The 27,749-nt window shown below is 61.2% G+C and overlaps 2 protein-coding genes across 3 annotated transcripts; one reads left to right on the top strand and one right to left on the bottom strand.

Moving 5' to 3' along the window:
• The first annotated feature begins 912 nt into the window (after positions 1-912).
• On the top strand, positions 913-8,824 carry ATG9B (autophagy related 9B). The gene is made up of 14 exons (XM_061415204.1): positions 913-1,462; positions 1,618-1,661; positions 1,805-1,869; positions 1,987-2,148; positions 2,693-2,834; positions 4,384-5,138; positions 5,304-5,457; positions 5,592-5,771; positions 6,475-6,711; positions 6,873-7,006; positions 7,159-7,255; positions 7,452-7,578; positions 7,662-7,804; positions 7,961-8,824. Exons 1-13 carry the CDS (start codon positions 913-915, stop codon positions 7,787-7,789), a joined length of 2,775 nt encoding a protein of 924 aa, XP_061271188.1. The 3' UTR covers positions 7,790-7,804; positions 7,961-8,824.
• NOS3 (nitric oxide synthase 3) lies at positions 8,706-27,447 on the bottom strand. Of its 2 annotated transcripts, XM_061415180.1 has the most exons (26): positions 27,243-27,447; positions 25,826-25,943; positions 25,376-25,524; positions 24,971-25,133; positions 23,542-23,633; positions 23,308-23,449; positions 22,514-22,653; positions 22,249-22,423; positions 21,453-21,554; positions 20,772-20,966; positions 20,589-20,662; positions 20,266-20,410; positions 19,911-20,015; positions 17,199-17,266; positions 16,657-16,773; positions 16,363-16,537; positions 14,191-14,323; positions 13,971-14,049; positions 13,508-13,695; positions 12,708-12,880; positions 12,198-12,408; positions 12,000-12,087; positions 10,877-10,998; positions 9,967-10,115; positions 9,442-9,636; positions 8,706-9,300 (listed from the first exon to the last, which is right to left on the bottom strand). In XM_061415180.1, the coding sequence occupies exons 1-26, from the start codon at positions 27,398-27,400 to the stop codon at positions 9,139-9,141; spliced, it is 3,618 nt and encodes a 1,205-aa protein (XP_061271164.1). In that variant the 5' UTR covers positions 27,401-27,447; the 3' UTR covers positions 8,706-9,138. The 2 variants fall into 2 exon arrangements, with proteins under 2 accessions (XP_061271164.1, XP_061271165.1); XM_061415181.1 differs by lacking the exons at positions 24,971-25,133; positions 25,376-25,524; positions 25,826-25,943; positions 27,243-27,447 and adding an exon at positions 23,731-24,483.
• Between the last annotated feature and the right edge of the window lie 302 nt (positions 27,448-27,749).

The following is a 27,749-nucleotide window of genomic DNA, read 5'->3' as shown; positions in this document are numbered from 1 at the left end:
ACCAGCTGTCTGGGCCTCCGCCCCCTCTTGAGGTGGCAACAAGGAACTCAGCTCCGTCACGGGGCACCCAAATTACCTGCCCTTGCAAATTCCAGACCTTCAGCTGCCCTCTGCTGGGTCAGCCCTGATGCTTCTGGCTGGGGTGGGGGGGGGGGGGGGAGGCGGCTGGCAAAACTGGATCAGAAGTTGGTGGAGAGGGTTTCAAGAGGATGAATCAGTAAACATAATGGAGCTTCAAGAACCACGCTTTCCTACTGTAAAAGCTCCAAAAACCATCTCATATCCAAAAGAACCCCCTCCTCTCTCTTCAGTTCTCTCCTGTCCTCAGTTTCCCCCGACCCGACTGCCATGTCAGTCTCCCCTCTTCCCTTCTTTAGTACCGTCATAACAACAAAACATGCACACATTTTTCTTTTCTTTTTGGTTTCAAAGTGTTTCTCTGCTGATCATTCTGTGTGTGTGTATGTAGGGAGGAGAGAGAAGTTTTGTTTTGTTTTGAGATTAGGTATTAAGAAACCAAAGATGTACAGTATTGTCCTGGCCCCATAGCTCTAGCATCTTTAATAGGATTCTTTTTGCCTTTGCTTTGGCTGCTGCTCTCTGGCCTCGGCTTTAAATCCCCTGGAGGTCTGAAGGTGGGACTGTGGGGATCTCCTTCCGACCTCTGCAGCTCCTGCCTGGCCAGGTGTGGAGGTGGAGCCCTAAGAGGTTTGGCCACAGGTTGCCCTGGAAGGGGTGTGAGTGGTTGGACTGGTGCCTGCGAGTTGGGATGCCTGAGGCCGCCCCCACTGAGTCATGAGCTGTTGTTGTCACCCGTCCTAGTTGTCAAAGTCCCCGCTCAGCCACGCAGCCCTCTGCGGAGACGGCAGCAGCTCCCATCCTTCTGAGCTTTCAGGAGAAGCCACTGGCCTGATGGTGAGGCGAATGGGCTGGGGGGGGACCAGGGGGCGGTTGGGGCGTTGGGGAGACCTGGGGCCTGGATCTGTGCCCCTCCTCCCCACGCCACTGCCTCCTCTTCCTCCTCCTCCCTGTCGGGGACCTGGGGCCGGGAGGGTCTCCTTCTTCTCTCTGTCCCCTGTCCCTCCCACAAGAAGGGCCCCTTCCTCAGCTTCTCCTTCAGCCTCGGGGCTCCCCTGCCCAGCGGTGCAGGCCCCAGGGGCTTCTCAGCCTTGCCACAGTGCCCTCCCCACCCCAGCCACACCCCCAGTGCAGCCCCAGCCCTTGATGACACCCGTCTCTGCTCCCCCTCTCTGGGGTTCCCACTCTGCCCCTCCCCCGGCCTCGGGGACTCCCCCTCCCCCACGCCGATGCCCCCAGGACTCTCCTGGGCTGCGGATAGGCCCTCTGATCCCCGAGCAGGATTATGAGCGGCTGGAGGATGGTGACCCCGAGGGGTCCCAAGATTCACCCCTCCATGGGGAGGAGCAGCAGCCCCTGCTTCATGTGCCGGAAGGGCTCCGAGGTGAGCGGGTGGGTGTGGGGCTGGGGAGGCCCTGGAGGCTCTAGGGTTGCCCACCCCCTCCCCCCAACCCCGCCCCTGGCTGGGCCTCTGGCAGCAGCTTGAGGGCATGGAGTCGGGTGAGCGCCACGCCCCAATGCTCTCCCTTTTGTGCCCAGGCTCCTGGCACCACATCCAGAACCTGGACAGCTTCTTCACCAAGATATCCTTTCTGTGCGCAGCCTGGCAGAAGGGGCACGGCAGGCAGGGGGATGGGTGCCGTGGGCTGGGGACTTGGTGGGAATCAGGAGGCATCCTCAGGAAAAGCCCATCAGGCTTCAGGCTGACTTCTTGACTTGTGGCCACATCTACAGCTACCACCAGAGGAATGGCTTTACCTGTATCCTGCTGGAGGATGTCTTCCAGCTGGGGTGAGATGTGCCCAGGGGCCCAGCAGGAGGGGCTAACCGACTCGGTGGGCCTGGGGCCTGGGGCAGGAGCCCACTCAGCCTTCAGGCTTGAGCACACCGCTCTTCCTCTCGTCCCAGACAATTCATTTTCATCGTCACCTTCACAACCTTCCTCCTTCGTTGCGTGGATTACAGTGTTCTCTTTGCCAACCAACTGAGTAACCGAACACGACCTGAGCCACTCCATAGCAAAGTGACCTTGTCGGACGCTGTCCTACCCTCCTCCCAGTGTGCCCAGCGGTGAGTGAAAGCCAGCGGGGGCAGGGGCTGGGGGAGACCAACACAAAAGCCTCCCCTCCTTTTGTTCCTTGGTCTAGATCATCCATTCTCCGAGGTTTTAGTTTGAAGACACCTTTAATCCACTTAATGTTGGTGGAGAATACACCTTTAATACACTTAATGTTTGTTGAGAACCAACTCCCAGGGGCTTTTGTTCTGAGCATCCTATCTGCATTTACCTTGTTAGACGTCAAAGCCAAGAACGGCTTTAAAATCTATGAATGTAGGAACACACATCCCGTCTGTGAACATGATGTCACATAGACTTTGGAAAAGTCTACTGGATACTCTTGGGAGAATGAGAATGAAAATGGCAGAAAACCTGAATATTAGCTGAAAAGTTCTGACCTTGCAGACACAAGAGTCAGGGGACCTCTAGGACCCACACTCTGAGAATCGCTGGTCTGGAAGGGCCCCCTCTCCCTGACCTCCATCGTTCCCCAAGACTGGTCTCCCTTGCTATGGGGCCCTACTTTGTCTCTGCTGTCTGTCTCGCCTCACACAGGATCTGCTCCAGCCCCCTCCTGGTCTTCCTGCTGATCCTGGCTGCTGCCTTCTGGCTGTTCCAGCTGCTTCGCTCGGTCTGCAACCTCTTCAGCTACTGGGACATCCAGGTGTTTTACAGGGAGGCCCTGCACATCCCCCCGGTGAGTTGGATGAGCGTGTCTGTGGAGGGGTGCCATGTCGGGGGGGTGGGGGGCAGAGGATAGGGAGGAGTGGCGGGCTGTGCGGACAGGAGGAGCCCCTGCAAAGAGGGCAGAAGACCTTTGTGACACACCTACCTAGGCTTAGCCCCAAATAACGCTAGGAAGTGGAGTACCACCCGTTAGAACCTGAGGTCCTTACTGTTGTGGCTCTTAGTTGATGCAGATAGTTATGGAAGATATGTACAGCCACGTGCCTGTGGTCCAGATGATGGGGATTTAGAGGGGTGGTTTTACAGAGCAGGAAGGACTGAGACCTGGCTGGGAAGGATAGGAGGTGAGATGGTGTTCCAGGCCCCATGAAGGAAAGGGGTGGAGGGGGGAGCAGTGAGCATCTCCGGCAGCGATGAGGAGACTGACCTACCAGCTTGCCACTGAGTGTTCAGGCCCTGTCCGGGGGGCCCACCCCCCTTTCTGGCTTCTCTTTGCAGGAAGCTACTTCGTGGGCCCCTTCACTGTTCCTGGCCACACTTCGCTCTCCCCTCCTCCTCTTGGTCTCACTCCATCTGCCTCTGTACTTAATTCTTTCTCTAAGGCACAGCACAAAGGCTACCTTCAGCAGTCAACTTCCCTTGCTCCCCTCAGAAGTCCAGAACCCTGCCCTCCAGTGCAGCAAAGGGGAGAGGTCCTCCGAAAGCCCCCTTGAGTAGGGGAGCCCGAGCCACAGCAGAGGGCTGGGGACAGACGCAGGGAACGTCGGGAGCTGGACCACTGCTCCTCCAGGAAGGCGCCTGACCCCTTCTCTTTCTCCTTCCTTCTTTCTTCTCTTCTCTGCTTCCTTTCAGAGGTAGGGGAGACCCTGGGATGGACTGGAGAGGCTGGCCTGGAGGGACGTGACTAAGCTGGGCTGGGGAAGCTGGGTGAAACTGGGCTAAAATGAGTTTTGCAGCTGAGCAGCAAGTGAGATCTGACGGCCTCCCCCTGCCCCAGATGGGGATGTGGCCACTGCCTTAGGAAGATTAATCTGATGGAGGGGATGAGGGTGGGGGTGGGGTCTCCAAGCATGCCGAGGTAAAAGCTTGTGCGGCTTCTGCGTCCGGCTGGCTGGCACCCTAGGAAGGAGAAAGAGTGATCGCCTTGTTACCTCCAGCTGTGGTGTGCCTTGTGCCTGTAGGGCTGCCAGGACGGGGAGGGGGCGTGTCTGGAAGATCTGCTTGGAAGGGGCCGAGCTCATATACCTATGGAGTTTAGCTTATGGCGCGGGGGGTGGGGGTGGGGGGGGTGGGGGGGGGTCCCTGGCGAGCACGTGACTCCTGGCCCAGGAGGGGCAAGGGCCTGGGGAGGTGCCCAGACCGAGGATGAGGTGCCCCTGGTAGGTGGCAAAGAGAGGAGGGCGAAGGGGCGGCCGTGAAAGGCGGTGGGTTTCCGGCGGGAGGGCCCGGGTGAGGCCGGCGGGGAGGGCACGCCGGGATGCCGCTCTGGCCACGCGGAGGGTGGGCATCGCGATAGAGAGGGGTCGGGGGCGCTGGCTTCAGCTGTCGGCTCTCCGCAGGAGGAGCTCAGCTCGGTGCCCTGGGCAGAGGTGCAGTCCCGCCTCCTGGCGCTGCAGAGGAGCGGGGGCCTGTGCGTGCAGCCGAGGCCGCTGACGGAGCTGGATGTCCACCACCGCATACTGCGCTACACCAACTACCAGGTGGCGCTGGCCAACAAGGGGCTGCTGCCCGCCCGCGCCGCGCTGCCCTGGGGCGGCGGCGCGGCCTTCCTCAGCCGCGGCCTGGCGCTCAACGTCGACCTGCTGCTCTTCCGCGGGCCCTTCTCGCTCTTCCGCGGCGGCTGGGAGCTGCCCGACTCCTACAAGCGCGGCGACCGGCGGGCCGCCCTGGCCGCGCGCTGGCGGCGCACGGTGTTACTGCTGGCGGCCGCGAACCTGGCGCTGAGCCCGCTGGTGCTGGCTTGGCAGGTGCTGCACGCCTTCTACAGCCACGCCGAGCTGCTGCGGCGCGAGCCCGGCGCGCTGGGGACTCGCCGCTGGTCCCGCCTGGCCCGCCTGCAGCTGCGCCACTTCAACGAGCTGCCGCACGAGCTGCGCGCGCGGCTGGCCCGCGCCTACCGCCCGGCCGCCGCCTTCCTGCGCGCCGCCGCGCCCCCCGCGCCCCTGCTGGCGCTGCTGGCCCGCCAGCTCGTCTTCTTCGCCGGCGCGCCCTTAGCTGCGCTGCTCGTGCTCACCGTGTACGACGAGGACGTGCTCGCCGTGGAGCACGTGCTCACCGCCATGACCGCGCTCGGGATCGCGGCCACCGTGGCCAGGTGCGATGGCAGAGAGCCGGGAAGGGGGCCCTTTTCCTCGGTCCTGGGTCGGAGCCTCCGCGCACCCCTCCCTCTCCCCACCCCGCTAGTGTACCCCCACCCCACCCCCGCACATCCTCTGAACCGCAGGCCCCCTTCTTTCCCCACCCCGATCCCGCCCTCTAGGTCTTTCATTCCGGATGAGCAAGGCCAAGGCCGTTCGCCGCAGCTCCTGCTGCAGGCGGCCTTGGCCCACATGCACTACCTCCCCGAGGAGACCGGCCCTGCCGGCAGGACCAGCTCTTACAGGCAGATGGCGCGGCTGTTGCAATACCGAGCTGTGAGGGTCACGCCGGAAGCGGCGCTGCGGGGCATTTTGGCTGCCCGCCGGGGTCTGGGGGTGGGCCCCCGGAGTGATGGGGTTGGAGGTTGCCCTCAGCAAGCCCTTCTCGGCCTCGGGCCTGCTTTCTCCAGGTCTCCCTGGTGGAGGAGCTCCTGTCCCCTGTCCTCACCCCCTTGTTTCTGATCTTCTGGTTTCGGCCCCGAGCCTTGGAGATTATCGACTTCTTTCGGCACTTTACTGTGGATGTGGCTGGGGTCGGCGACATCTGCTCCTTTGCCCTTATGGACGTGAAGCGGCACGGCCACCCGCAGGTGAGAGCCTGTCCCCGGAGGTGCTGGGTAGGTAGGTTGGGTAGGCGTTGGCTTGCCTCACTGGAAGCAGAACTGGGTTCCACCCCCACCTTCACTGCTTGGCACCTGCAACCTCGAGCTCCTCACGTCACTTTCCTGAGCCCTCATTTCTCAAATGCCGGCAATGACTAGCCAGTGCTTGGGGCTCTTAGGAGGGTCACGTGAGATGACAGGTGGAGAGCCCTAAGAGGGTGCCCAGCACCATCACACACCAGTAAATGGGAGCACAGACCACCGGAGAGAAACGGCTCGGTCAGTGGATGGGACTGGGGTACGGATGGGTTTCCTGACCAAGGCTGTTGGGCCAGTAGTGGTAGCCAGTGTGCATGGGCCGGCAAAACACTAAGCCCATGTCCTACGCTAGCGCTGGGTCTGGACCCGGGTCCTGCCCTCCGGCTGTGTTTTTTTTGGTTGATCTTGAACTCATCCCCTTGTGGCCTCCATCCTTTCGCCCTGGGTTAGTGTTTCCTGTCCTGCCTACCCCACGAGGCCCCCACCACAGCTATCCAAGTGGAGTTGGCTGGAGTTCCCTGGTGGCCTAGTGGTCAGGCTTCAGCGCTTTCACTACCAGGGCCCCCGGTTCAATCCCTGGCCAGGGATCTGAGATCCTGCAAGCTGTACTGCACGATCGTGGCAGCACGTGAAGGGCCATCGTTCCTTTTAGTGGCTCTCCGAGGGACAGACCGAGGCCTCACTGTCTCAGCGCGCTGAGGATGGGAAGACGGAACTCTCCTTGATGAGGTTCTCCCTGGTTCACCCACAATGGCGCCCCCCAGGCCACAGCTCCAAGTTCCTGGGACACCTGCGAGGCCGGGTGCAGCAAGACGCAGCCTCCTGGGGCGCCAGCTCGCTGCGCAGCCCCCCTGCCCCCGGGACCCTCGGCAACTCTCCCTCCCCTCTGGTGAGTCGGAGCCGGACCTGCCCGTCTGCTCCCCCGTCCCCACCACCCTCGGCCTCACCCCTTTATTAGCCTGCTCGCTGGTGCCGTCTGCTCTCCTGCCTTCCCAGACCTCCTCCCTCTCCTCTGTCCTCTCTCCGGACCCTCTCTCCTCTCGCTCCCAGCCGGAGGCCTTCCTGGCCAACCTCTTGGTGCAGCCCCTCCGGCCGCCTCAAGACCTCAGCCCCACAGCCCCCTGCCCGGCCGCAGCCACGGCCAGCCTCCTGGCCTCCCTTTCCCGAATTACCCAGGACTCAAGGTGAGGGGTGGGGGCCTGAGATGCCGGGAACAAGGGGTGGGGCTGATCCTCCAGGAGAAGGGGCACTGGAGTGGGGAGTGATGTGGAAGGGGAGTTGAAGCCAGGCTCTCCCTGGGGGATTGTGCGTGTCTTCATGGTGCCCTCTGTTCTAGCTGTGTGTCCCCGGGAGGCACTGGGGGCCAGAAGCTGGCCCAGCTCCCAGAGCTTGCATCTGCTGAGATGAGTCTCCATGCCATCTACCTGCACCAGGTGAGCAGAGGGGGTGCCAGAAAGAGAAGGGGAGGGAGGAGGCAGCTGAACAAAGGGGAGAGTGTGGAGGGGCTGGAGTGTAAGGAGTTTAGTCAACAGGAGCTGGGGGAGGAGGTGTCGACAGCCTCTGCACCTGGCCTGGGGCTGAGCCTCACACCGGGACAGGAGGGAGGCCTCTCATCTTCTCCCTTCCTAGCTCCGTCAGCAGCAGCAGCAGCAGGAACTGTGGGGCGAGGCCTCAGCCTCTCCGCTGTCCCGGGCCTGGCCCAGCCCCCCACAGAGCCTCTCTCCAGATGAGGAGAAGCCATGCTGGTCCAGTGATGGTGAGCGGTTGGGTGTGCAGGGGACAGACGCTGGGGAGCTGCGGCCACCATGGCCTTTCCCAACTCATGGCCTTTCTCACCAGGCTCCAGTCCCGCCTCCAGCCCCAGACAGCAGTGGAGTGCCCAGAGGACCCAGAGTTCGTTTCCTGGAGGGTTCCAGGAGCCCACAGACACCCAGAAGGAGCCTGGCCAGGCTACTAGCACTGACTGAGTGGGCTCCTCGGGGGTCAGTATCGTCTCACGGGGCTGGAGGAATGGGTAGGATATTGGGTGGTGTCAGACTTGAAGGGGCGGGAAGAGTGGTGGCAATTTGGGGTGACGGGGGGTTCATCTCTGGAACCTGAACCCCTGGACTGCCTGCCAAGAGCTTTTCCTCCCCCAGGCTCCCTGGCTTCTCCAGTCACAGGAGATCGGGCGAGGCAGAGTGGAAAGGCACGCCAAGCCCTCTTTCAAGACCCCCACGGGTGCTTAGTTGGGCAGGACTTGGGAGTCATTGACGAACTCGCCCAGAGCACAGAGGAACGGTAGGAGAGGAGCTTCCCAAGGCCTCAGGAAACACGTCTTGGAGACAGTCCCCACGTGGAGGGGCTAAGGGACAACTGTCGGTCCTGGAGTGGTGGCCCGGGGAGAAGTTACCAAGTGACCTCATGCCGGTGGGCAGGGCCAAGGTAGAGGCCAAGCTACACATCAGGGAGCGATGGGGGACGGGACCTGAAAGGCAGTAGGTGCTCAGGTTCATCTGGCCCTTAGGTTCCCATGGGACTGGTGGAAGGGCATGGGCACTGTGAGCGGAAAAGACTAGAGGGGCCTGATGTGTTTGGAGTTCACGGCGGTGTGACGTCTGAGAAAGTGGCTGTGGCTCCTCTTGCTGTGGGGAACCAGCAGTCAAGTTTGCTCACGGCTGTGCTGCTCATCTTTGTGACCTTAGCCCTGGACTCCCCATGCCTGGCAGCCAGGGCTGTCCCTGCTTCTCGTCAAGAGCAGGGAAGCCACACTGGAGAACTGCCTGCTCTTGGCTGGAAACCAGGTTTCTCCAGGGCAGGAGTCAGAGAGGAGCCTGTGGGACAGGACTCTTCCGTCCAAGAGTTACCACCCCCACACCTTGTGCACAAGTTAAAAGACAAAGCTTGTCATTATTCTGTAACTGTAATTGACAGCACTGGCTTAGGCATCTTAGTAGGTCTCCTAACTTCTGGTCCAGTCTCTTATGGTAAATCTTCAATAATAAATATTTGAATGATTTAGAGATCAGGTTTCAAGATAAGATACTTCCGGAGAGAGGCGAGGGGAATCTAAAATTCACCTAAACACCAAAGGGCTGACTGTAGGCTCTGGAATACCGCTGCTGGGAGGGGTCTTCCAGATGGACTTAGGGTGGGGAAATAGACCTAGAGATGAGAGGATGAGATAGTACAGGGAATCCCAACAGTCTCTGGGAAGTCACCTTGGGAGGGGAGGGAGAGGTGGCCGGTCCCGGTAAAGGCCGACAGGACAGCGGTAGAGCCATAGTGTAATGACAGCCCCTCTCTCCGGGAACTGCAGTGGGAAGCAAGAGGGGTCTCAGGGGCCGGGGGTGTCTGGGCCGGGCGGGTCGAAGGCCCAGGGCACCGCGCCCCGCAGATGCCGCTCCTGCAGGGAAAAGCTCTGGGTACGTATACGGCTTGTCACCTCCTGGGTGCGCAGCGTGAGGCCGAAAATGTCCTCGTGATAGCGTTGCTGATCCTGGGAGGGAAAGAGCGCGAAGGATCAAAACCCCGGTGGAAGTGTGGAGCGGAAGTCGGCCCGGCCCCCGTCTGGCCCTGCCCCCGCCCGGACATGGCCCCGCCCCCGTCCGGGTCTGGCCCCGCCCCCGCCCCTCCGCACCCGCAGCACGCCGATGACGTCGCCCGCCTCGTCCAGCTCCATGTCGCCCTCTGTCGCCAAGATGCGCTGCACCGTCTGCAGGACGCTGGTTGCCATAGTGACGTCGCCGCAGACAAACATGTGGCCCCGCTCGAGGCACAGCACGCGGTGCACCTCGGCAGCCAGCTCGGTTCTCAGGATGTCCTGTACGTAGGTCTGAAGGGGAGGCGGGATTAGGGGCGGACCCCTGCGGGGCCCGCGGAGTAAGGGCAGACCCCAGGGGAGCGAGGTGGGGCGGGCGGGTCTTGGGCGCGAAGAGATGCCCCGGGTGCCAGGTGGGGCCCAGGTGCGCGGGGCTGGGGTCTGGAGAGACGGAGCGGAGCCAGGGGCGGGGCTTGGGCGAGGGTGAGTGGGACCCAAAGGGAGCCCAACGAGTCGATCGGAGTGGGCCGGGCCGGCCTGGGTCTCAGAGCCCAGCTGGAGCGCACCGCGGTTCTTCCTCCCTCCCTAGCTTCGGGTTACCCCAGCACCCTCAGGGTCCCGCACCTTGGGGCTGTCAGGTTCCCGGGAGAAGGCGGTGAGGACGCGGCCAAACACCCCGCGCTCCTGGGCGTCCTGCACCTCGTCGCGGTAGAGATGGTCGAGTTGGGAGCACCGGCAGCCGAACACCAGGGTCATGGGGGCGGGCTGCAGCCCTGCGGGCATCACTGTGGCTTGAGAGCGCCCCCAAGCCCTCCTGGGGGACCCAGCTCCGGAGACACCCCCCACTGGCTTCCCTCACTCAGGCCGACAGCCCACCTTTTCCTGCAGAAACCACCACCCTCCACTCTTTGGCCTCTAGGAGAGGGATGTTTTCACAGAGAAGCCCAAAGTCACAGGAGGTGGTGACTTCCCTCTGGCGGGATGGCCAGTGGTGACACTGCTACAGCAGGGCCTTCTGACTCAGAATCCGTGCCCTGAGGCCTGAGACAACCAGCCGTCCCTGCTCGGACCCCACGTTCTCCCACACCTTCAGCTTCTGCACTCTGTGCCTTCCTCTTAGTCACGAGCCCCCTTTCTTTTGATCGGCCAGCTCCCCTGGGCACCCAGCGCCCAATCTGAACACCCGTCAGCTTCCTGGGATCTCAGACACACTTCATTGACCTCTGACACAGTCCAGAGTCCACCTGGGGCGTTTCCATCTTCTGAGTTCCAACCCTGTCTTCTCCAGGCTTCCAGGTTCCCTTTGTCCTTAATTCAATCCAACGCTACTTTGTGCTAGGCACCAGGAAGCCAGACCAACAGGGCACTGCTCTTGTCTCTAGGGGGTTCCCCCCACCCCCCGGTCTAATAAACTTCACCTTTGGAGACCTGTTTCTTGCCCTGTTTCCTGCCTTTCAGCGCCCTGCCCCTTGGTCCACCTAAATTGTGTGACTCCCTCCTGCCTTCCGGTCATTCCCTTGGGCCCCAGCCTCACCTTTGCTCTCAATGTCATGCAGCCTCTCCTGCCAAAATCCCCGGAAGGGGGCGATGCCAGTGCCAGGGCCCACGAGGATGCAGGGCACGTAGGGGTCAGGCGGCAGCCGGAAGGAGGGAGCCCTGGCCAAGACACCCTCCATCAGGCCCCCTTTGTACCCCCAGACCCCCCACTCTTACCAACCTCGGCAGGGTGGAGAGGAGAACTTAACCTGTTTGGGTCTAGCTTATAGTGAGCATGGTGTGTTTAGTAAAAGAACTTTCCATATTGGCAGAGACTCTCTGGACCTGTAGTTTCTGGAGGTTGCGTCAAAGGAAGTAAAGCTCAAGTTTGAACTGAAGAACGTTTTGATGTCTCCGTTTAGGAGATATAGAAAGCATGGGGAAGGGAAGGGCAGACAGCCTTTTGGTTCATAATGGGTTCACTGAGTGTATTTGAAACCACAGCCTCAATATCAGCATTTGGTATGTGTTCACTAGATGGGCAGTTTATTTATAATTTGGCCTGCTGGATGGGTTCGGGTCACTGGGCCTGGCTGTTGCATTCTGGGAACTCTTGCTTGTGCCACCTTAGGCCTCCAGCTCCTGGGTGCTGGATGGGGCAAGACTTCTGGACACAGCAGGGATGGAAGGGTGTCCTGAGATCCTTCCCTTTCCCTTGAGTCCTTAGTGACATTATGGTGAGCTAACTAGTTCTCCCCGGACTAAAGGCGGGTGGAGCACAGTTCCCAGGTGCCTGCCTGCCAATATCCGAGGGACCCCAGGGATGTAGGGAGGGACACGGTACACCTTCTAAAAGGGACGGCCTGCTGGGGTGGGATCCCAGCCTGTTCCTGGGAGCTGCAGCTTCAAGGTAGGACCTGAAGTCCGAATCAGTGAGAGGCCCAAAGCTAAGCCAGAGTTGTGAAGTGAGTGGCTTAACGGGATGCCCCTTCCTGGTTGGGTTAGGCGGGGCCTGCCTGCTCTCACTCACAGGCTCCACCAAGGCTTCTCCCCTTCCCCCTGTGCAGCCGGCCTGTCCATCTGTCCTCAGCCATCCGCGTGGCGCTCTGTCCATCCCAGCTTGGACAGACGCCCTCCTCTTCCCCGTGCCCTCCCCCGCCCCCCCTACAGTGCTCACTCACCCCCTGATGAAGCAGGGCACGGGGTCTCCAGTCTTGAGCTGGCTCAGCCATGTGGAGCAGACCCCGTAGTGTAGGGGGCCCAGCCCATCTAGGGGGTGGGGAGGAGGAAGAGGGCCACCGGTGAGGGACCCGCACCCCCCCACCCCGCCCCGGGGGTCACTGCGGGGTCCCGGCCCCGTCCCCCCTCCCCTGCCTCACCTTGGGTCCTGTACGCCAGCACGGCCACTGTGAGGTGGACCTCTCCGGGGTGGGCGCTGGGGGCCGAGCTGACAGAGTAGTACCGGGGCTGCAGCAGGGGCAGCTGGGTGAGGAGCAGCGGGGCGGGCAGCGCCACGGACGGGAACTGCTCCAGCACCTCCAGCAGCGTGGGGCAGCGGAACCACTTCCACTCCTCGTAGCGCCGGGGGTCCTGGCGGGGTCGGGGGCAGCAGTGAGCTTGGCACCTGCCTCCTGTCGATTTCCCTTCCTGACCCCCCTGAGCTGAGCCTCCTGGTAGGGGGCTTCTTGCTCCTCAGTTGGGGCCACAAACATTTCTCCAGCACCTTCCGCGTGCCTCTTTAAGGCTGGAGAATTCAGAGATGAATAGGAACTCCAGAGTTGGGGGCGGACTTTCGCTGGAAGTCCCCCTCCCCGCAGCTCATCCTGTCTCGCGGGCCCCTGCTGCCCCACCAGGGGCAGGGGTTGGGGTGGGGGTGGGGGGCTCCCGACCTGACTGAGGGTCTCGAGCTCCTGCTGCTCGCTGGGTTCTTCGGCCAGGGTGCTGAGCAGTCGGAGAAGCCGGGGGCTGGGTGGGGAGGTGATGTCCAGGAAGAAGGTGAGAGCCTGGCGCAGCGTGCACGGGGGCAGCCGTGGGTCCCGCACCCAGCTGGGAGGAGGGCCACCTGGGGGTGTGGGGGGCACGAAGAGACGCTCAGAGGATGGGGGCCACGCTGGGCCCGCCTTGTCCGGGGCGACGGCTGCTTCTCTGGGGAGGACGTGGGGGCTGACCACACCTTATGGTGTCATTGGACGGCTGGCCCTTGGACAGTGGTGGTGGGCCTGTCTGGGTAGTCCTTGTGTGTGTATTCGAGGGCCCTGCTGGATTGGGTTGGTCTGGTTGTGTGCGTGCGTGCGTGTGTGTGTGTGTGTTCAAGGGCCCTGCTGGATTGGGTTGGTCTGGTTGTGTGTATGTGTGTGTGTGTTTGAGGGCCCCTGCTGGATTGGGTTGGTCTGGGCCCCTGCCACTCCCCCACTCATCTTATTGTAACTCCAGGCCAGGGGGCAGCAGAAGGCAGAGCAGGCTAGACAGCTGGGGATGGGGACGGGCCCAGAGGGAGGGGTGGCCTTTTGTGGGGGCTCGGGGTGGGTTCTGAGAAAGGAGCTTCAATCCATGGAGATAGCACAGTGGCTGCGAGTGGGGGCTGCAGCAGCCTTCCATCGGGTCCTGACCCTGAGGGGACCCTGGGGCCAGAGGGATGGAGCGGCCCTCGCTGGCCCCCCACCCCCCCGCTCCCTAGACGGCCCCTCACCTGGGCTGCCTTTCTCCAGCTGCTCCACAGCCACAGACTCGGTGGGCGGTGGCGGGTCCTCCACGCGGCTCAGCAGCGCCTCCACCAGGCCCGGCCGGTTGGGCGGGCAGATGCCTATGTGGTCCCCCGGCTGGTACTGCAGCCCCTCCTGGCCTGCAGTGTCCAGGCGCACCAGGATGGTGGCCCGGCTGGGGTGGGGAGAGGGGGAAGTTACAGGAGGGCTGGGGGCGAGGAGGCGGGTGCTGGGGTCTGGGGAAGCGGGGGTGGGGGGTGCTGGGGTCTGGGGAAGCGGGGGTGGGTGGGTGGGGGTGGGGGGTGCTGGGGTCTGGGGAAGCGGGGGTGGGTGGTGGGGGCGGGGGGTGCTGGGGTCTGGGGAAGCGGGGGTGGGTGGGTGGGGGTTGGGGGTGCTGGGGTCTGGGGAAGCAGGGGTGGGCGAGTGGGGGTGGGGAGTGGCCCTCCTCACGTGGACTTGCTGCTTTGCAGATTTTCCACCGAGAGGACTGTGGCCTGAAACATCTTCCGTCTGTGCACGTGGATCAGGCCTGAGGAGTGAGGGGGTGGGGAGGGGAGCAGATGAGACTGAACCCGAGCCAGGGACTCAGGCCTGGTCCCCGAGTCAGTGGGTCCTGGGCCCCCCCCGGAGCCCAGAGGGCCAGCAGGGTTGGGGTGACGTCAGGCCCCACCTGGCAGCAGCTGGAGGCCCTCGGCCTGGGTGCTCAGCCGGTACCTCTGGCGTTTCCAGCTCCGTTTGGGGCTGAAGATGTCCTGGGCGGCGGCCTTGGCCTCCTCCCCAACGCAGAAGGTCTCACAGGAGGCCTGGGGGTGAGGTGAATGTTGAGGACCAGCGGAGCAGCAGGGAGCTCAGACGGGCTGGGCTGATGAAGGGCTTGTTGGATCCTTGCCACCTCCCCGAAACAGAGGCTGACGGCACCTTGTCCTTTAGCCCACTTGGTGCCGCTGTGCTGGCTACTATTTTGCATGTATTTATGTCACACCCACTCAGTAGTTAACCTGGTGAGTGTTAATCTCGTGTTGCAAGAGGCACAGAACTCCTTGCACACAGTAAGTAGCCCTCAGCGAGGGCATCTGTGTGTTCAGACCCAAGGTCACGGTCTGATTCCTAGACTGAAAGTGAAAGAAAGTGAAGTTGCTCAGTCATGTCTGACCCTCTGCGACCCCATGGACTGGAGCCTACCAGGCTTCTCCCAGGCTCCTCCTGCCATTGGGTTTTCCAGGCAAGGATACTGGAGTGGGTTGCCATTTCCTTCTCCAGGGGATCTTCCTGACCCAGGGATCGAACCCAGATCTCCCACTTTGTAGGCAGCCGCTTTACCATCTGAGCCACCGGGGAAGCCCAGGGATTCCTAGACTAACAGCTTGCAAGCCTCCATTTCCCAGTCTTTACACACCTCCTTAGAGTCTGCTGCAGATGAAGTGAGAAGCTTAGGTAAAGCCCTTAAGTGGTCCTGGAGTGGGTGCAGAATGGGAGGGGTCTCTGGCTGGTCTGCACCACACACCAGGGGCTACAGGGGGGCGGGGCCTGGGGCAGGACCCTGGGAGGGTGTGTATCCTATTTGTTTCTGCTCAGGCGCAAGCCTGGCAAACCACTTAGCCTGTCCCTTAGTGTGAAACCTACGGCTCATCCAGGATTGGCTGCCGCCTCCCCTCCCACCCGTATCGCCAGTCCTGTTAATCTTTCTTTTGTGTGTGTAATGTCTTATATCTCTTCCTTCCTTCCTTGGCCCCCTCCCTTCCTTCCTACCCCGCTCTGCTCCCACCCTGGTCAGCTCAGAGCCTTCCTGCTTCTGTCTGGATGCCCCTCCCGTCAGCCCTGTGTTTCTAAGCGCTGTCCGCCAGCCTCATGCCTGCTCCCCGCCTTCTCTCCTCGCGCTCCCAGCTTCCTGTCGCTTCCCTTTGTCTGGATTCTTTACTCCTGTTTTCCATTCCCTCTTCTCCTCTCCAGCGAGGGCTTCCCTGGTGGCTCAGATGGTAAAGAATCTGCCTGCAATGCAGGAGACCTGGGTTCCATCCCCGGGTCAGGAAGATCCCCTGGAGAAGGGAATGGCTACCCACTCTTGAATTCTTGCCTGGGAAATCCCATGGAGAGAGGAGCCTGGCGGGCTCCAGTCCATGGGGTTGCAAAGAGTGAGACACGACTGAGCGACTAACACTCTCCTCTCCAGCAAAGCCTCCATCTGTGCTGGCTGGCCCTCCCCACCCCTCCTCCTGGGGAGCCCTCCTCCTCGGCCATCAGTCCAGGCCTGCTGAGCTCAACCTTGGGAACCCTGGTGGGGCCAGCAGTGTCCTGAGCCGTGTCAGGACTGGGAGAAGGAACCCCCCGCCCCCAGCTCCAGGAGTGGTCCCCAGACCAGGCAGGGCTGCTCTGGAGGAAGTCCAGGCTGAGAAAGTCCCGCCTTGTTCTCCCCTAGCCCAGGAACCCCCTCCGGCCCAGGCACCACCCCAAGCCTGTCTGGCCCCTGACTTCCTGTAGTTTCGCAGCTTCAGCCCTTGCCTCTGTCTTCCCTTTTCCCTTCATCCTGCCCTGCACCCTCTCCCCTGCACCCACCTGGGAGAGGGAGCGACTGTGCCTCTGTGCCTGCCTGCTGGGGCCCTGGCTGCTGCTTCCGGCGCCGTCGGGGCCATGTCTATCATTACTAATCAGGACTCAGCCAGAAGGTCTGGCTGTGCAGTGGGGTGAAATATAAGGGTGGATTTTGGAGGAGCTGGAAGGGGCTGGAGAACCCAAAGAGTCAGGGCATTGGTGAGGCCCCAGCCTCCTCCATGTGGCAGGTCTGGGGGTGGATGGAAGGAGTCAGCATTGGAGTTGGAGGAGTGGCAGGAGTGGGGGAGCTCACCTGGAAGGCCGCCTTTGCCCAACCACGGAAGGCCTCTTCCTGGCCGCAGAGCTCATCGCCCTGGCCCAGCTGCAGCAGCCGCTCCCCTCCAAGCTCTTCCAGCCGGGTGTCCACCGCTCGCGCGAAGGCGCAGAAGTGGGGGTACGCCCGGGAGCCCAGTCCGAACACACAGAACCTGGGGTACCGGGAGCCGTCAGGGCAGATCCCCTCGTCCTCGCCCCTGGTGCCCAGGCAGCTCACCGCCCCCCACCCCCCCGCAACCAGCAGAGCCCCCCTCGCTGAGGCCCCCCGGACCTGAGGGTCCCCAGGGCCCCCGCGCTGTCTGTGTTGCTGGACTCCTTTCTCTTCCGCCGCCAGGAGGACACCAGCGGGTCTGAGCAGGAGACGCTGTTGAAGCGGATCTTGTAACTCCTGCAGGAGATGAGGGGACAAGGGTGTCACAGGGGAGGAGACCCATCTGGGCCTGAACACCGCCCGGGGGCAGCTTCAGGGGCTCTGCCTCCATGGTGCTGGGTGGGGGGCGGCTTGGCTTCCTGGCTAAGGGTCCACGTCCAGGGGTCCCTGAGCCCTAGGCCCCGCCTCCCCTCCTCTCTCTGCAGGAGACGGGCCCCTCAGAGTCCCAGGACTGAAAGTGGGTGCGTCACAAGCAAGAGGGTGTGCTGAGGCTGCGGCGAGGTGGGGGGGCTCAGGCCTGCGCTCAGCTTCCTCCAGCTTGTTGGGAGGCTGACTTGCAGCCCAGAGCCCTCTTTCCTTTTGTGTCTCCAAATGCCTCCCTTCCTCCTCCTTCCCTCACTCCTCCTCCCTTCCGCCCCACCCCAACCCCCGCCCCCGCTCACTTGTGCTGTTCCGGCCGTGGGGAGCTGTTGTAGGGCCCCGACATCTCCATCAGGGCAGCTGCAAAACTCTGGTGAGGGCAAGTGTTAGCATCGTGATTAGTTTTGTTTTATTTCAGACTGTACAGACGCTCATACTGCACTGGAGCAGTCCGTGTTACCATTAGTTATGATTTTAATTTTTAACTTGTTTTGAACAAAAACAAAAAGAGGTATGGGCTTTTGGAAAACATTACAGAAGTGTGTCAAGTAATAAAATAGAAACCCTACCCTTCTCTTCCCTCCAGTCTCATCCATCAGAGCAGGTGTACCACGGACAGCTGTTACACTTTCTAGCCCCTTTTTCATTGTGCTTAATATATGTCTGTATTTAAAGTTTATTTATTTATTTGGCCATGCCATGCAGTTTGTGGGATCTTAATTCCTCAACCAGGGGTTGAACCTAGGGTCCCCCAAGGTGAAGGCACCGTGTCCTAACCACTGGACTGCCAGGGAAGTCCCTAGTTTTCCTTTTGAGTGAAAATGGGACCATATTATGCTTACCTGCTTTTTGCCAATAACCTATCATGGGTGTCCTTCATGTCCACACACCAACACTGACCTCAGTCTTTTAAATGACGACCCAGCACCCCATCATTTGTAGGTACCATTACGTATGAGATCTCCCTCTGACAGGGACATTTGGATGGTCTACGAACAATGCTCAAACACTCATGTGTGCCTGCTTCCTTCTCTGCATATTTCAGGAGGGTAGTCCTTGGACGTGGACTTTCTGAGCCAGGATTTGAAAACTCAATGGGTCATCAGATTGTCCTCCAGGATCCTGTCCACGCTGGAGGTGACCACTCCGTAATGTTTCAGCCAATTTGATAGGTGGAAAACAGCTCTCAGTCTCCCTGTGTTGTCCTGAACACTAGCGGCGCTAACACCTTCTAGAAAGCTAAGCCGTTATCACGTGCTGCCATGGAAACAGCTTAGAACTACACATGCCAACCTTTGCACAGGAAAAAACAAACCACAGCAAGGCCATAACATCCCGGGATTCGCTGCAGATGCATTTAGGTGGTGGGTCTACAAGTTCTCCACAATTAACATGTGCTACTTTAATTTTATTTTCTGAACATTATCTTGAAGTATAATGTACCCACAGAAAAGCACCCATGTTATAAAACGCCCAGCTTTATAGCTTTTCACAAACTGAACCTACCTGTGTAGTCAGCATCCCATCAAGAAACGTCACCAGCGTCCTAGAAGTCACCAGGTCCCCACCTCCTGCCCTGGGGTCACCACCCGCTCTCCTGATTAAAACACCAGAGATGTGTCCTCCCTGTTTCTAAACTTGGTACAAAGTGAGTCTGATGGTCTGATTCTTCGTGTCTGGCTTCTTTCCCACTCGTACGTGATGTCTGAGATCATCTGTTTCGTTGTGTGTGGTTGTAATTTGTTCACCCTCGTTGCTGCATTGTGTTTGAATAGACCACGATATATTTTTCCCATTTATGACTGAGAGTCATTTGAATTGTTTCCAGTGCGGGGATACCATGAGGAGGCTGCTATTAATATTCTTGTTCATGTCGTTAGTAAATATATGCCATTTTCTATGGGGCAGATTCCTAGGTTTCCTCCATTAAAAAAAGAATTTGAGGTAAAAATGTACATACGTTGAAATGCACGGAATTTAAGGGTGCAGTTCAAATTGGTTTGGCCATTGGGCAGTTTCAAAGTTAGACATAGGTCTACCCAGTGACCCAACAGTTTCACTCCTAGGTATTTATCCAAGATAAATGAAAACATAAGGCCACAAAAGCCTCGTACAAAACTGTTCATAATAGCTTTATCCACAATACCAAGCACTGTAAAACAGCCCAGGTGTCTGTCAGCAGGGGAGCAGAGAAATAAACTGTTTACGCCCCCGAGGTGGACAGGAATGAAGCACTGAATCGTCCAGCAGCCAGATAAGCCTCCAAAGTGGGGTGGGTGAAAGAAGCTAGACACCGCGTGCCCCCTTTCCGTGACCTTCTAACGCAGGCGACAGGAATCAGGACGGGGGTCGCCTTTGGTGGGGAGACTGGGAAGTGGATTGACTCGAGGAGTTGACTAGGGGCCTTTCTAAGTGCTGGTAATGTTCTCTGTCTCAATAGGATGGTGGGTCCCACGGATGCAAACATGACTCTCACTCTAGAAACAGCTGGTGAGTGTGTTTTCCTTTAGAAGCGAGGTCAGATGCAGGACCGAAGGGGCAGCGTGGTGGGGGAGAAGCCCTCTGGGCGTCCTGCTCTAGGGGACTTGAGGTGTAAGTGGGAAGACGTCTAAAAGCAGAAGCAGACAAGAGCTCCAGAAAGGAATGCAGCTGGGGGCTGCCGCGACCGGGAAGCAGGGAAGGCGAGGGCTAACAGTCAGTCATCTGGCCCGTGGGACTCTACTCCAGTTGGTTTCTTTCAAGATCCGTTCAGAAAGTGAGGTTACCTAATTTCTGTTAGCATCCGAGCAGTGGTCTTTTCTTTTGTTAAGAAAGGAAGAAAAGACAAAAAGCTGCGATCTCACTTTAGCTGCCGCCTTTCCCATCTGTCAATGCCTGACCAGTCAGGAAGTGCCTCCCAAGTGTGAAACACTTGCTCTGATAGTGGAAGGGACTCGGACTCAGGGTGCTGCCCAGCCGCGCTCAGTTTTGAGTCTCCCTTATTGCCAGGTGCCCCCTTCCCTGGCAGGCCTCACCTCTCCATTCTCCGGGGGATCGCCATTCCCAAAGGTGCTGGTCACCACCAGCACCAGCGCCTCGTGCTCCAGGGACACCACGTCATACTCATCCATGCACAGGACCTGCAGGCAGGGAGAAGATGGAGTCCTGGGGACTCAGGCCCACTGCCCCGGTCTGTTTCACTCTAGTCCTCTTTGCAGGGCGAGGCTCAGGCCCTCACCTGATCCCTGAGTCCCTGAGGGTCCCGGACTCTTCGTGGGCCCTGACTGTGACCCTCTCCCGTCCTCCAGCGTGTGAATGAGGATAGGGCCAGGACACCCCACCACCACCACCACTTCTTTTCAGACCCTTGCCTGCTGGGCTCAGCCCTACCCGGGGATCGAAGGCCTTCCGGAAGAGCCTCCCCAGCTGCTGAGCGTAGCTCTGGGCCCGGCCGGTCTCAGAGGCGTACAGGATGGTTGCTTTCACTCGCTTGGCCATCAGGGTGCCCATGAGTGAGGCAGAGATCTTCACCGCGCTGTGGGCGAGGAGGGGATGAAGGGGGTCCCAGGCGCACAGAGCCAAGGGCCTCCCCATAAGAGCAGGGTCTTGGTGGGTTTGCAGGGGTGGTGTGCCCAGACCACTGATGGGGGTGGGGCGGTCCCCTGGGGTGTGGGGGAAGGGCAGCCCCCCACCCGGCGGGGGGAGGCACCTACTTGGCCACTTCCTTAAAGGTCTTCTTCCTGGTGATGCCGGCGCCCTTGGTCGAGCTCCCTTTCCAGGGGTCTGGCTGTAGGGGGATGAGGAGGGGCGGGAGTGAGCGGGGAGAGGAGAGAAGAAAGGGAGGTCGGAGGCCCCTGGCGGAGTGGGCAGGAGCCCGTGGAGGGTGGGGTGGGTACCTGGTAGCGGAAGGCAGGGGACAGGATGTAGTTGACCATCTCCTGGTGGAAGACGGGCGTGAGGCTGCCTGAGATGGGGGGCACGATCCAGGCCCAGTCGGCGGGGCAGCCCCCCCTGGCCTTCTGCTCGTTGTCCAGGTGCTTCATGAAGGACACCGTGGCGGCGTGGTGGTCCACGATGGTCACCTTGGCGAGCTGGGGAGAGGGAGGGAAGGGGTGGGGCCAGGCTGAGGCCCAGCCCACAGACCCGCACTTCGGCCACTCACCCCAAACCTAACATGCACGGCCTTCCCGGAGCCAGCGTCACCCCTGCCTGGGGCACACGTGGTCCTGCTACCAAGTCAGCGGCAGAAGCAGCAGCTCTGAGCTCCGATGTCTGTGTGCCCACCTTGTCCCCAGCCCACACATCAAGATAGCCGAAGCTCTTGAGATCCCGCGGAAGTCCTCGGCAAACCCTAGTTTCCTCAAATTATAATACTCGATCCTAGAATTAGAGTTTGCAGAATCCAGTGGGTCCCCTAAAGTGCGAAGCCCGGAAGGCCCCCGGGGACCGCAATTACCGGGCATGGGCCAGTCGGCTGGGTTCCTGTACTGGGACCAGCGGCCTAGGTGCTCAGAGCCCACCATCTAAGTGCCTCCCTCTCTTCCAGTCCCACTCCTGGCTCGTCGGGGCCCGTGTACCTGAAAGCTGTGCAGCACAGCCAGGTTGATCTCCACGGCCGCCTTGTCCTTCCACAGGGACGAGGTGGTCCGCGTGTCGAGGTCCATGCAGACGGCCACATCCTGGGGGCAGGGGTGCCCGGCATCGGTTGGGATGGAGGTGGGGGAGGGTGGGCAGAGAACAGCTCTGTCTCTAACTCATGAGGGGAGGGAGTGTGGGTGCGTGGGTGGCCATCCGGAGGCCCGCCTGCTTCACTGGGGGCTGATTCACGTGCCTGCCTGCAAAGGCACCTCAGGGCAGAAAGGGACCCTGGCGCCAGTGACTTGTCCGCCCCATTGATTTCTCATCTCTAAAATGGGTTTTAACATGTTTTGCGTCAAAATACCCTTTGAGAGAGCTTCCCAGGCGGCACTAGTGGTAAAGAATCTGCCTGCCAATGCAGGAGACGTAAGAGATGCGGGTTCATTCCCTGGGTCAGGAAGATCCCCCGGAGAAGGGCATGGCAACCCACTTCAGTATTCTTGCCTGGAGAATCCCATGGACAGAGGAGGCTGGTGGGCTACAGTCCACGGGGTCACAATAATCAGACACGACTGAGCGACTTAGGACACATGATGCACACTTGTGCTTTGAGAAACTGATGAAAGCTCCAGCCCCCATCCCCCGAAAAATAACTACATCTTCACACGTGGGAACCCCCTTTGCCCCAACCTTCGGTTCTAGTTCAGCAGGCAGGCTGGACCTGGCGTGTTCAGATTTCTCCCTGTTACTGACATCCGGCACATCCCCCCTAACCCCCGCCACACTGGTCCTCACCTCCAGGATATTGTAGCGGTGAGGGTCACACAGGTTCCGCGTGCCAATCTCCGTGCTCATGTACCAGCCGCTGAAGGGGGCCGCGGAGAACTCCAGACCCCCGATTTCCAGCAGCATGTTGGACACGGCCGGGAGGGCATACCATCGCAGGCCCAGGGCCGCGAACCACTCCAGTCTGGGGGCATCAGGGCGTGGGATCAGCCTCTGCAGAGCCTTACCCGCCTGGCCACCCCGCCTCCACCTGCCCCAGCCCCTCTGTGCTCACGTGGGGTGCTCCAGGGGCACTTCAAGGACCAGCTCGGGGGGCAGAACAAAGAGCTCTGGAGCCTCGTCTGGGGCCTGGAGCAGCAGGGGCAGCACGTCGAAGCGGCCGTTTCCGGGGGTCCAGCCGTGCTGGATGCAGAGCTGGGGGGAGAGGGGCAGGAGCGGGGTCTCGGGGGCCGAGCCTTGCAGTCTCCTCAGGGCCCCCTTCCTCCTTCGTCTCAGTGAGGTCTCCTCCCCCTGCTACGCTGACCGCTCTTCCATTGGACCCTTCTGCCTCCTCCCAGGGTCCTCACTGGCTGGCTTTCCCTTCTCCTCTCCCCGTGCCCACCTCCGTGGTCTCCACGCTGGTGGGTCCTCCCATCTCCTCTCCCCGTGCCCACCTCCCTGATCTCCATGTTGGCGGGTCTCCCTTCTCCTCTCCCCATGCCCACCTCTGTGATCTCCACATTGGCAGGTCCCCCTTCTCCTCTCCCTGTGCCCACCCCCACGGTCTCCATGTTGGCCGGGTCCCCCTTCTCCTCTCCCCGTGCCCACCTCCATGATCTCCTCGTTGGCCGGGTCCCCCCTTCTCCTCTCCCCGTGCCCACCTCCGTGGTCTCCATGTTGGTGGGTCCTCCCATCTCCTCTCCCCGTGCCCACCTCCCTGATCTCCATGTTGGCGGGTCCCCCCTTTTCCTCTCCCCATGCCCTCCTCCGTGATCTCCACGTTGGCAGGTCCCCCCTTCTCTTCTCCCTGTGCCCACCTCCATGATCTCCTCGTTTGCTGGGTCCCCCTTCTCCTCTCCCTGTGCCCACCTCCGTGATCTCCACGTTGGCTGGGTCCCCACGCACAGAGCCATCCTGCTGTCTGTAGCCTGCGTAGCGCACCAGCTGGCTGTTCCAGATCCGGAAGTCTCCGCGGCCCGGGGCGCGCTGCGGGAACACTGTGATGGCCGAGCTGATAGGGGACGAGAGCTGGTTAGGGCCCGGGTCCATGGCTCGCGCTGGGGCAGGGTGGGGTCTCGAGCCGACAGGGAGGGAGGCACTCACCGAAGGTTGCCGCGGTTGGTGGCGTACTTGATGTGGTTGCAGATGTAGGTGAACATCTCCTGTGCTGAGCTGCAGTCCCGGGCATCAAACACCTGAGCCATCCCAGCAGGGAGACAGGAGGGAGGTGTGGGTCTTGAGCAGCAGCCCCAGGAGAAAGGAGGGAAGTGGGGCAGGGACTGACAACCTTACCACAGCCCTTGAAGGCTGGCGGTGCCGAGAACTGTGAACTAGGGCTCTTTCTTCTCTGGGCAGCCTCCCTGACCCTTTGGCCCCACATCGATCCTTCCTGTCCTGCACCCCACACACCCAGCATAGCCTGGCCTATTCCTTATGCTGGCGAGTATCTCCCCATCCCTGTAGGCTGACTTGGTCCCTGGTACAGAGGAGGGACCCAGTCACTGCCAAACTGATCACTGGGGAAAGGCCACCACGTGGCCGTGAGGCCACCCAGGGTGTAGGTGGCGAGAGTTCCTTGTTTCTCACGGTGCTCAAGCAAAGGCGGGTGAGCCCGTTCCATCTTCTGACCCTCCTTGGGCACACAGATGATGGGAATGGGGGTGGCTGCAGTAGGCGGCCTCCGGGGACCCTGCCCATCCTGGCATTCTGATGCTAGGAGGAGCCATCCTAATTGGGGGGTGGAAGCCCCAGAGGCTGGGAGGTCTGATTCCTGCTTCAGGGAGGAGGGGACTTGTGTTGGTGACGGCGGCAGGCCTGGGGTCAAGGGTGGGTCAAATACAAAATCTCTGATGGATTCAGAGTTGAGCCACAGCCTCGACCAACTTCCAGGGTCGTGCCAGAGTCAGACAGGACCGTTCTGATTTTATTTGGGACTCCTTTGGGATTTACAGGGCACATGGCTTCCTTCCAAATTCTCTGGTGTCCAGTTATTGCTAAGGAGGCCAAGGTCATGGACCCAGCTCCCCCATGGGTCAGGCTGTCCCAGTAACAAGGGCGGGCTGGCTGTGAGTCATGTGGCGGGCGTGCGGAGGAGGGTGTGGGCCAGAGGCTCCAGTGGGGTGGGGGGGGTGTGTGTGCTGGGAGGGAGCAGTGTTTGGGGTGAGGAGGCTGGGATGGGCAAGTGAGGGACTTTTCTGGAAGATTCTGTTGCTCTGACAACCCCCCCCCCCACTCCACCCCTGCCCCAGGGATCACTGCTCAGCTGTCCTCACCTACACAGTGCACCCCTCTGCCCATCTGGCTGTTTCTCCCCACCCAGCCAGGGCACTGCTGTGGGTCTTAACAACCAGCCATTGGCTCCTGGGCTGAGGGCTCTCCTAGGATGCTAGTCTCTAGGGGGAATGGGCAGGGGTCTCCCCATTACTGGGACCACCCCCCCTGCCCCAGGAAGCTTCGGGAGCTTGTCACACCCCTCTTTTTTCTCTTCCACATCCCCTGGCCCCCACACTGGGTGCCTGCCGGCTGGCCACACCTGCAGCTTCCCCCACTGGATGCGGCCCACGCAGCGGGGTGCGTTGCGCCAGGCCTGCTTGGCCCCGAACACCAGCTCGCTCTCTCGGAGGTGGTAGGTGCCCGTGGATGCCACCTCGGCCTCCACCTCCTGAAGCCGCTCCTCGTGAGCCTGGGAGCCGCTCCTAGGCAGAAGAGGGGAGCAGGAGGAAGTCGTAGGCAGGGGAGGACCCCCCCCCAGGCTCGGCAAGCGTTTTTTAGGGGGGGTGCAGTGTTGGCGGGTGTTGAGCTCAGGACCCCCCCTCCCCCGTGTAGTATCAGGATGGGGGGAGGGAATGGGAGCTGCCTCGAGGGAAGTGTCACCCACTTCTTGGTCGCAGCAGGACCTGAGCCGTAGGACAAGGAGGGGCTCAGGGGAGGGTCTCACCTCTTGATGGAGCTGTAGTACTGGTTGATGAAGTCCCTGGCCTGGCTCAGCAGCTGCTCAGCGGGTGGAGGTCCCGGGGAGGGCCGGGTCTGCAGTTTCCGGGGCAACACCAGGGAGCCCAGGCAGCGCCTGGGAGTGCAGGGCCCGTCCTGGGTCGGTGGAGGAGAGCCAAGGTCAGGACCAGATCAGGGCTGATGGCGGGTTGAGGGGTATGGGGCTGGGGCCTGGAGGCAGAGTCTGGGATCCCAGGGAGGGCTGGGGGCTGTGGCTCCCAGCTAAGACTTTAGCAAACAGCCGGGAACAGCCGGGAGGTTGGGCTGGCTTAGGGCGGCTTGAGAATGAACAAAGTACCCCACCAGCGTGTCCCTCAGCCCCTCCGGTTCCTCCCGGACGGCGGGCCTCAGCCCTCTGGACCCTGACCTGGGACACAGGCAGGGCTCCAGGCCTTACCTGTTGGGACTGCGCGCACAGAGTGTCGTAGGTGATGCTCCCCAGCTCCCAGTTCTTCACGCGAGGGAACTTGGGCCCCTCCGGAGGCCGGGTCAGCGTGGGGCTGTTGGGAGCTGGGCTGGGTCACGAGAGAGAGAAGCACGGGACCCTCAAGGAGTGTCCCAGAGACCTCTCTGGCCGCGTCAGGAGCCCCGTGACTCGTTTCTTGCCACATGCTTTCTCACCTTTCCTCACAGCACCCACTACGGCTTTAGGAGGTGGGTGGTATCGCCCCCTGCCTCCCCTGGGGGTACAGATGAGCGATCTGAGGCTCAGAGGACGTCAAGATTGTCCAGGGGCTGAACTGCCCCTTCTATACCCAGGCCCACCTCACATCCACCCTAGATTCTCAGCCAGACCCGGAGCCATGGGGGCTGTGGCGCTGGGATCCCGAGGCCCTGGCGCAAGGCTGGTCCTGGTCCCCACGGCCTCCTCTGGACATCCTCCCGGAGGCTGACATGAGCCCTTGCTGGCCTGGAGCGGGATGAGCCTAAGGAAGCCCCGGTGGAGACTCCTGGCCCAGATTTCCCTCCAGTTCACGCCCCTCCTGACAGTGGCTGCAGTGTGTGTGTGAAGGGAAGCCTAACGGGCCTTATCACTTCCTCCCAGAGCCGCTGGCCCAGCCTCGAGGAGGAAGGGAGGACCTCGGGGCTCGGAGCGCCCGGTGCTCAGGGCCTCTGGCCCCTAGCCCTTCCCCGCAGAGCCACCTGCCTGGCCTGGCACCCTACCTGGTCCTTGTCCCCAGGGACCTCTGCCCTGGAGGTGGGTGGTGGGAGCAGGGTGGCCCTGCTGGGGGCCGGGGCTGCAGGCTGAGTTTTGGGGTTGATGGCCAGTGGGATGAGGGGTCTGCAGGAGGGGAAGGGGGACCTGGCTGCCCTGTGCTCTCAGTTCTTCCCAAGGCTCTCAGTCTCTCCCCCATGGCCTCAGTCCCTCACCCTCTCTCTCCCCAGCTCCTTTCCATTCCCGTTAAATCGTCACGGCTGTGTGTGAAGTCTTGCCGTAAACCAGCAACTCAGAACAACCCCGTAGGGATAAAGGACCGCTCGGTCCATATTTGATATAAACGGAGGTTCAGAGAGGTTAAGTAAGTTGTTTCGAGTCACACAGCTCTTGGTAGCTGAGCTGCCCTCAAACCCTGGCCACTCGCACCTGCTACGCTGGCAGCCTCGCCCTCAGCTTTCACCTGCTGCTTGCTGGCCCCGATTCGGGTCTCTGGTCTGAGCCTCCTTGGTGATCTGTCTGCACCGAGAGCCTTTGGCATCTGCCACCTGGCTCTCTGGAGTGGGAAGCAGGCTCCAACCCTCCCCAGCCCAGCCTGCAGGCCTCGACGGCCGTGCCCCAACCCTGCCACCTGTGCCCTGGCCTCCGTGGCCCTCACCTGTGGTCTGGCGCGTGCGGGGTGGCGGGTGCGGGGGCCCGGCTGGGCTCAGGTGCCGGGGAGGCTGGGCCCTGCTTGCCGCATAGCCCGAGGCCCAGCCCCAGCCCCAGGCCGCAGGGGGGCCCGGGCTCCTGGCCCACACTCTTCAAGTTGCCCATGTCGCTGGGGCGGACGGGCGGCCTCCGTCTGCTCTGTGGCTCCCAGCAGAGCTTCGGGCCTTTTCCTTAGGAAGGGGAGGGGGCGGTAGGAGGGGGCCCTCGCCCCGCCCCGTCCCTCATACACACAATGGGACAGGAACTAGCCCGGCCGGGAGGCTCCAGAGCCTCGGCTCCATGCCCGCTGGCCCAGAGGGTGGAGCGCCAGACGCCTGGGTTCCGCTCTGAGAAGGAGGGTGATAAGGGGGAACCCAGGTGTCTGGCAGAACCCTGGGGCCAGAGCGCAGGGACTGGGGTGAAGTGGGATGGCGGGGTGGGCTAGCCAGAGTGCCCGAAAGAACCCTGCGGGGGT

Source organism: Bos javanicus, chromosome 4, assembly GCF_032452875.1.
Source record: "Bos javanicus breed banteng chromosome 4, ARS-OSU_banteng_1.0, whole genome shotgun sequence".
Lineage (NCBI taxonomy): Eukaryota > Metazoa > Chordata > Mammalia > Artiodactyla > Bovidae > Bos > Bos javanicus.
Note: the sequence above shows the minus strand (reverse complement) of the source record. Positions and strands in the feature narration are given on the sequence as shown.

What these genes read in the sequence shown, in the direction of transcription:
- ATG9B (XM_061415204.1), top strand. Translation starts at nt 913, where the DNA reads ATGGTGAGGCGAATGGGCTGGGGGGGGACCAGGGGGCGGTTGGGGCGT. An exon ending in GGCTGTTGCAATACCGAGCT is followed by an intron (nt 5,458 to 5,591) that starts GTGAGGGTCACG and finishes TGCTTTCTCCAG; the next exon opens with GTCTCCCTGGTGGAGGAGCT. An exon ending in AGCGGCACGGCCACCCGCAG is followed by an intron (nt 5,772 to 6,474) that starts GTGAGAGCCTGT and finishes CGTTCCTTTTAG; the next exon opens with TGGCTCTCCGAGGGACAGAC.
- NOS3 (XM_061415180.1), bottom strand. Translation starts at nt 27,400, where the DNA reads ATGGGCAACTTGAAGAGTGTGGGCCAGGAGCCCGGGCCCCCCTGCGGC. An exon ending in GGGCCTCCAGCTGCTGCCAG is followed by an intron (nt 14,050 to 14,190) that starts GTGGGGCCTGAC and finishes CTCACTCCTCAG; the next exon opens with GCCTGATCCACGTGCACAGA. An exon ending in GGGAACCTGACAGCCCCAAG is followed by an intron (nt 9,637 to 9,966) that starts GTGCGGGACCCT and finishes CCTCCCCTTCAG; the next exon opens with ACCTACGTACAGGACATCCT.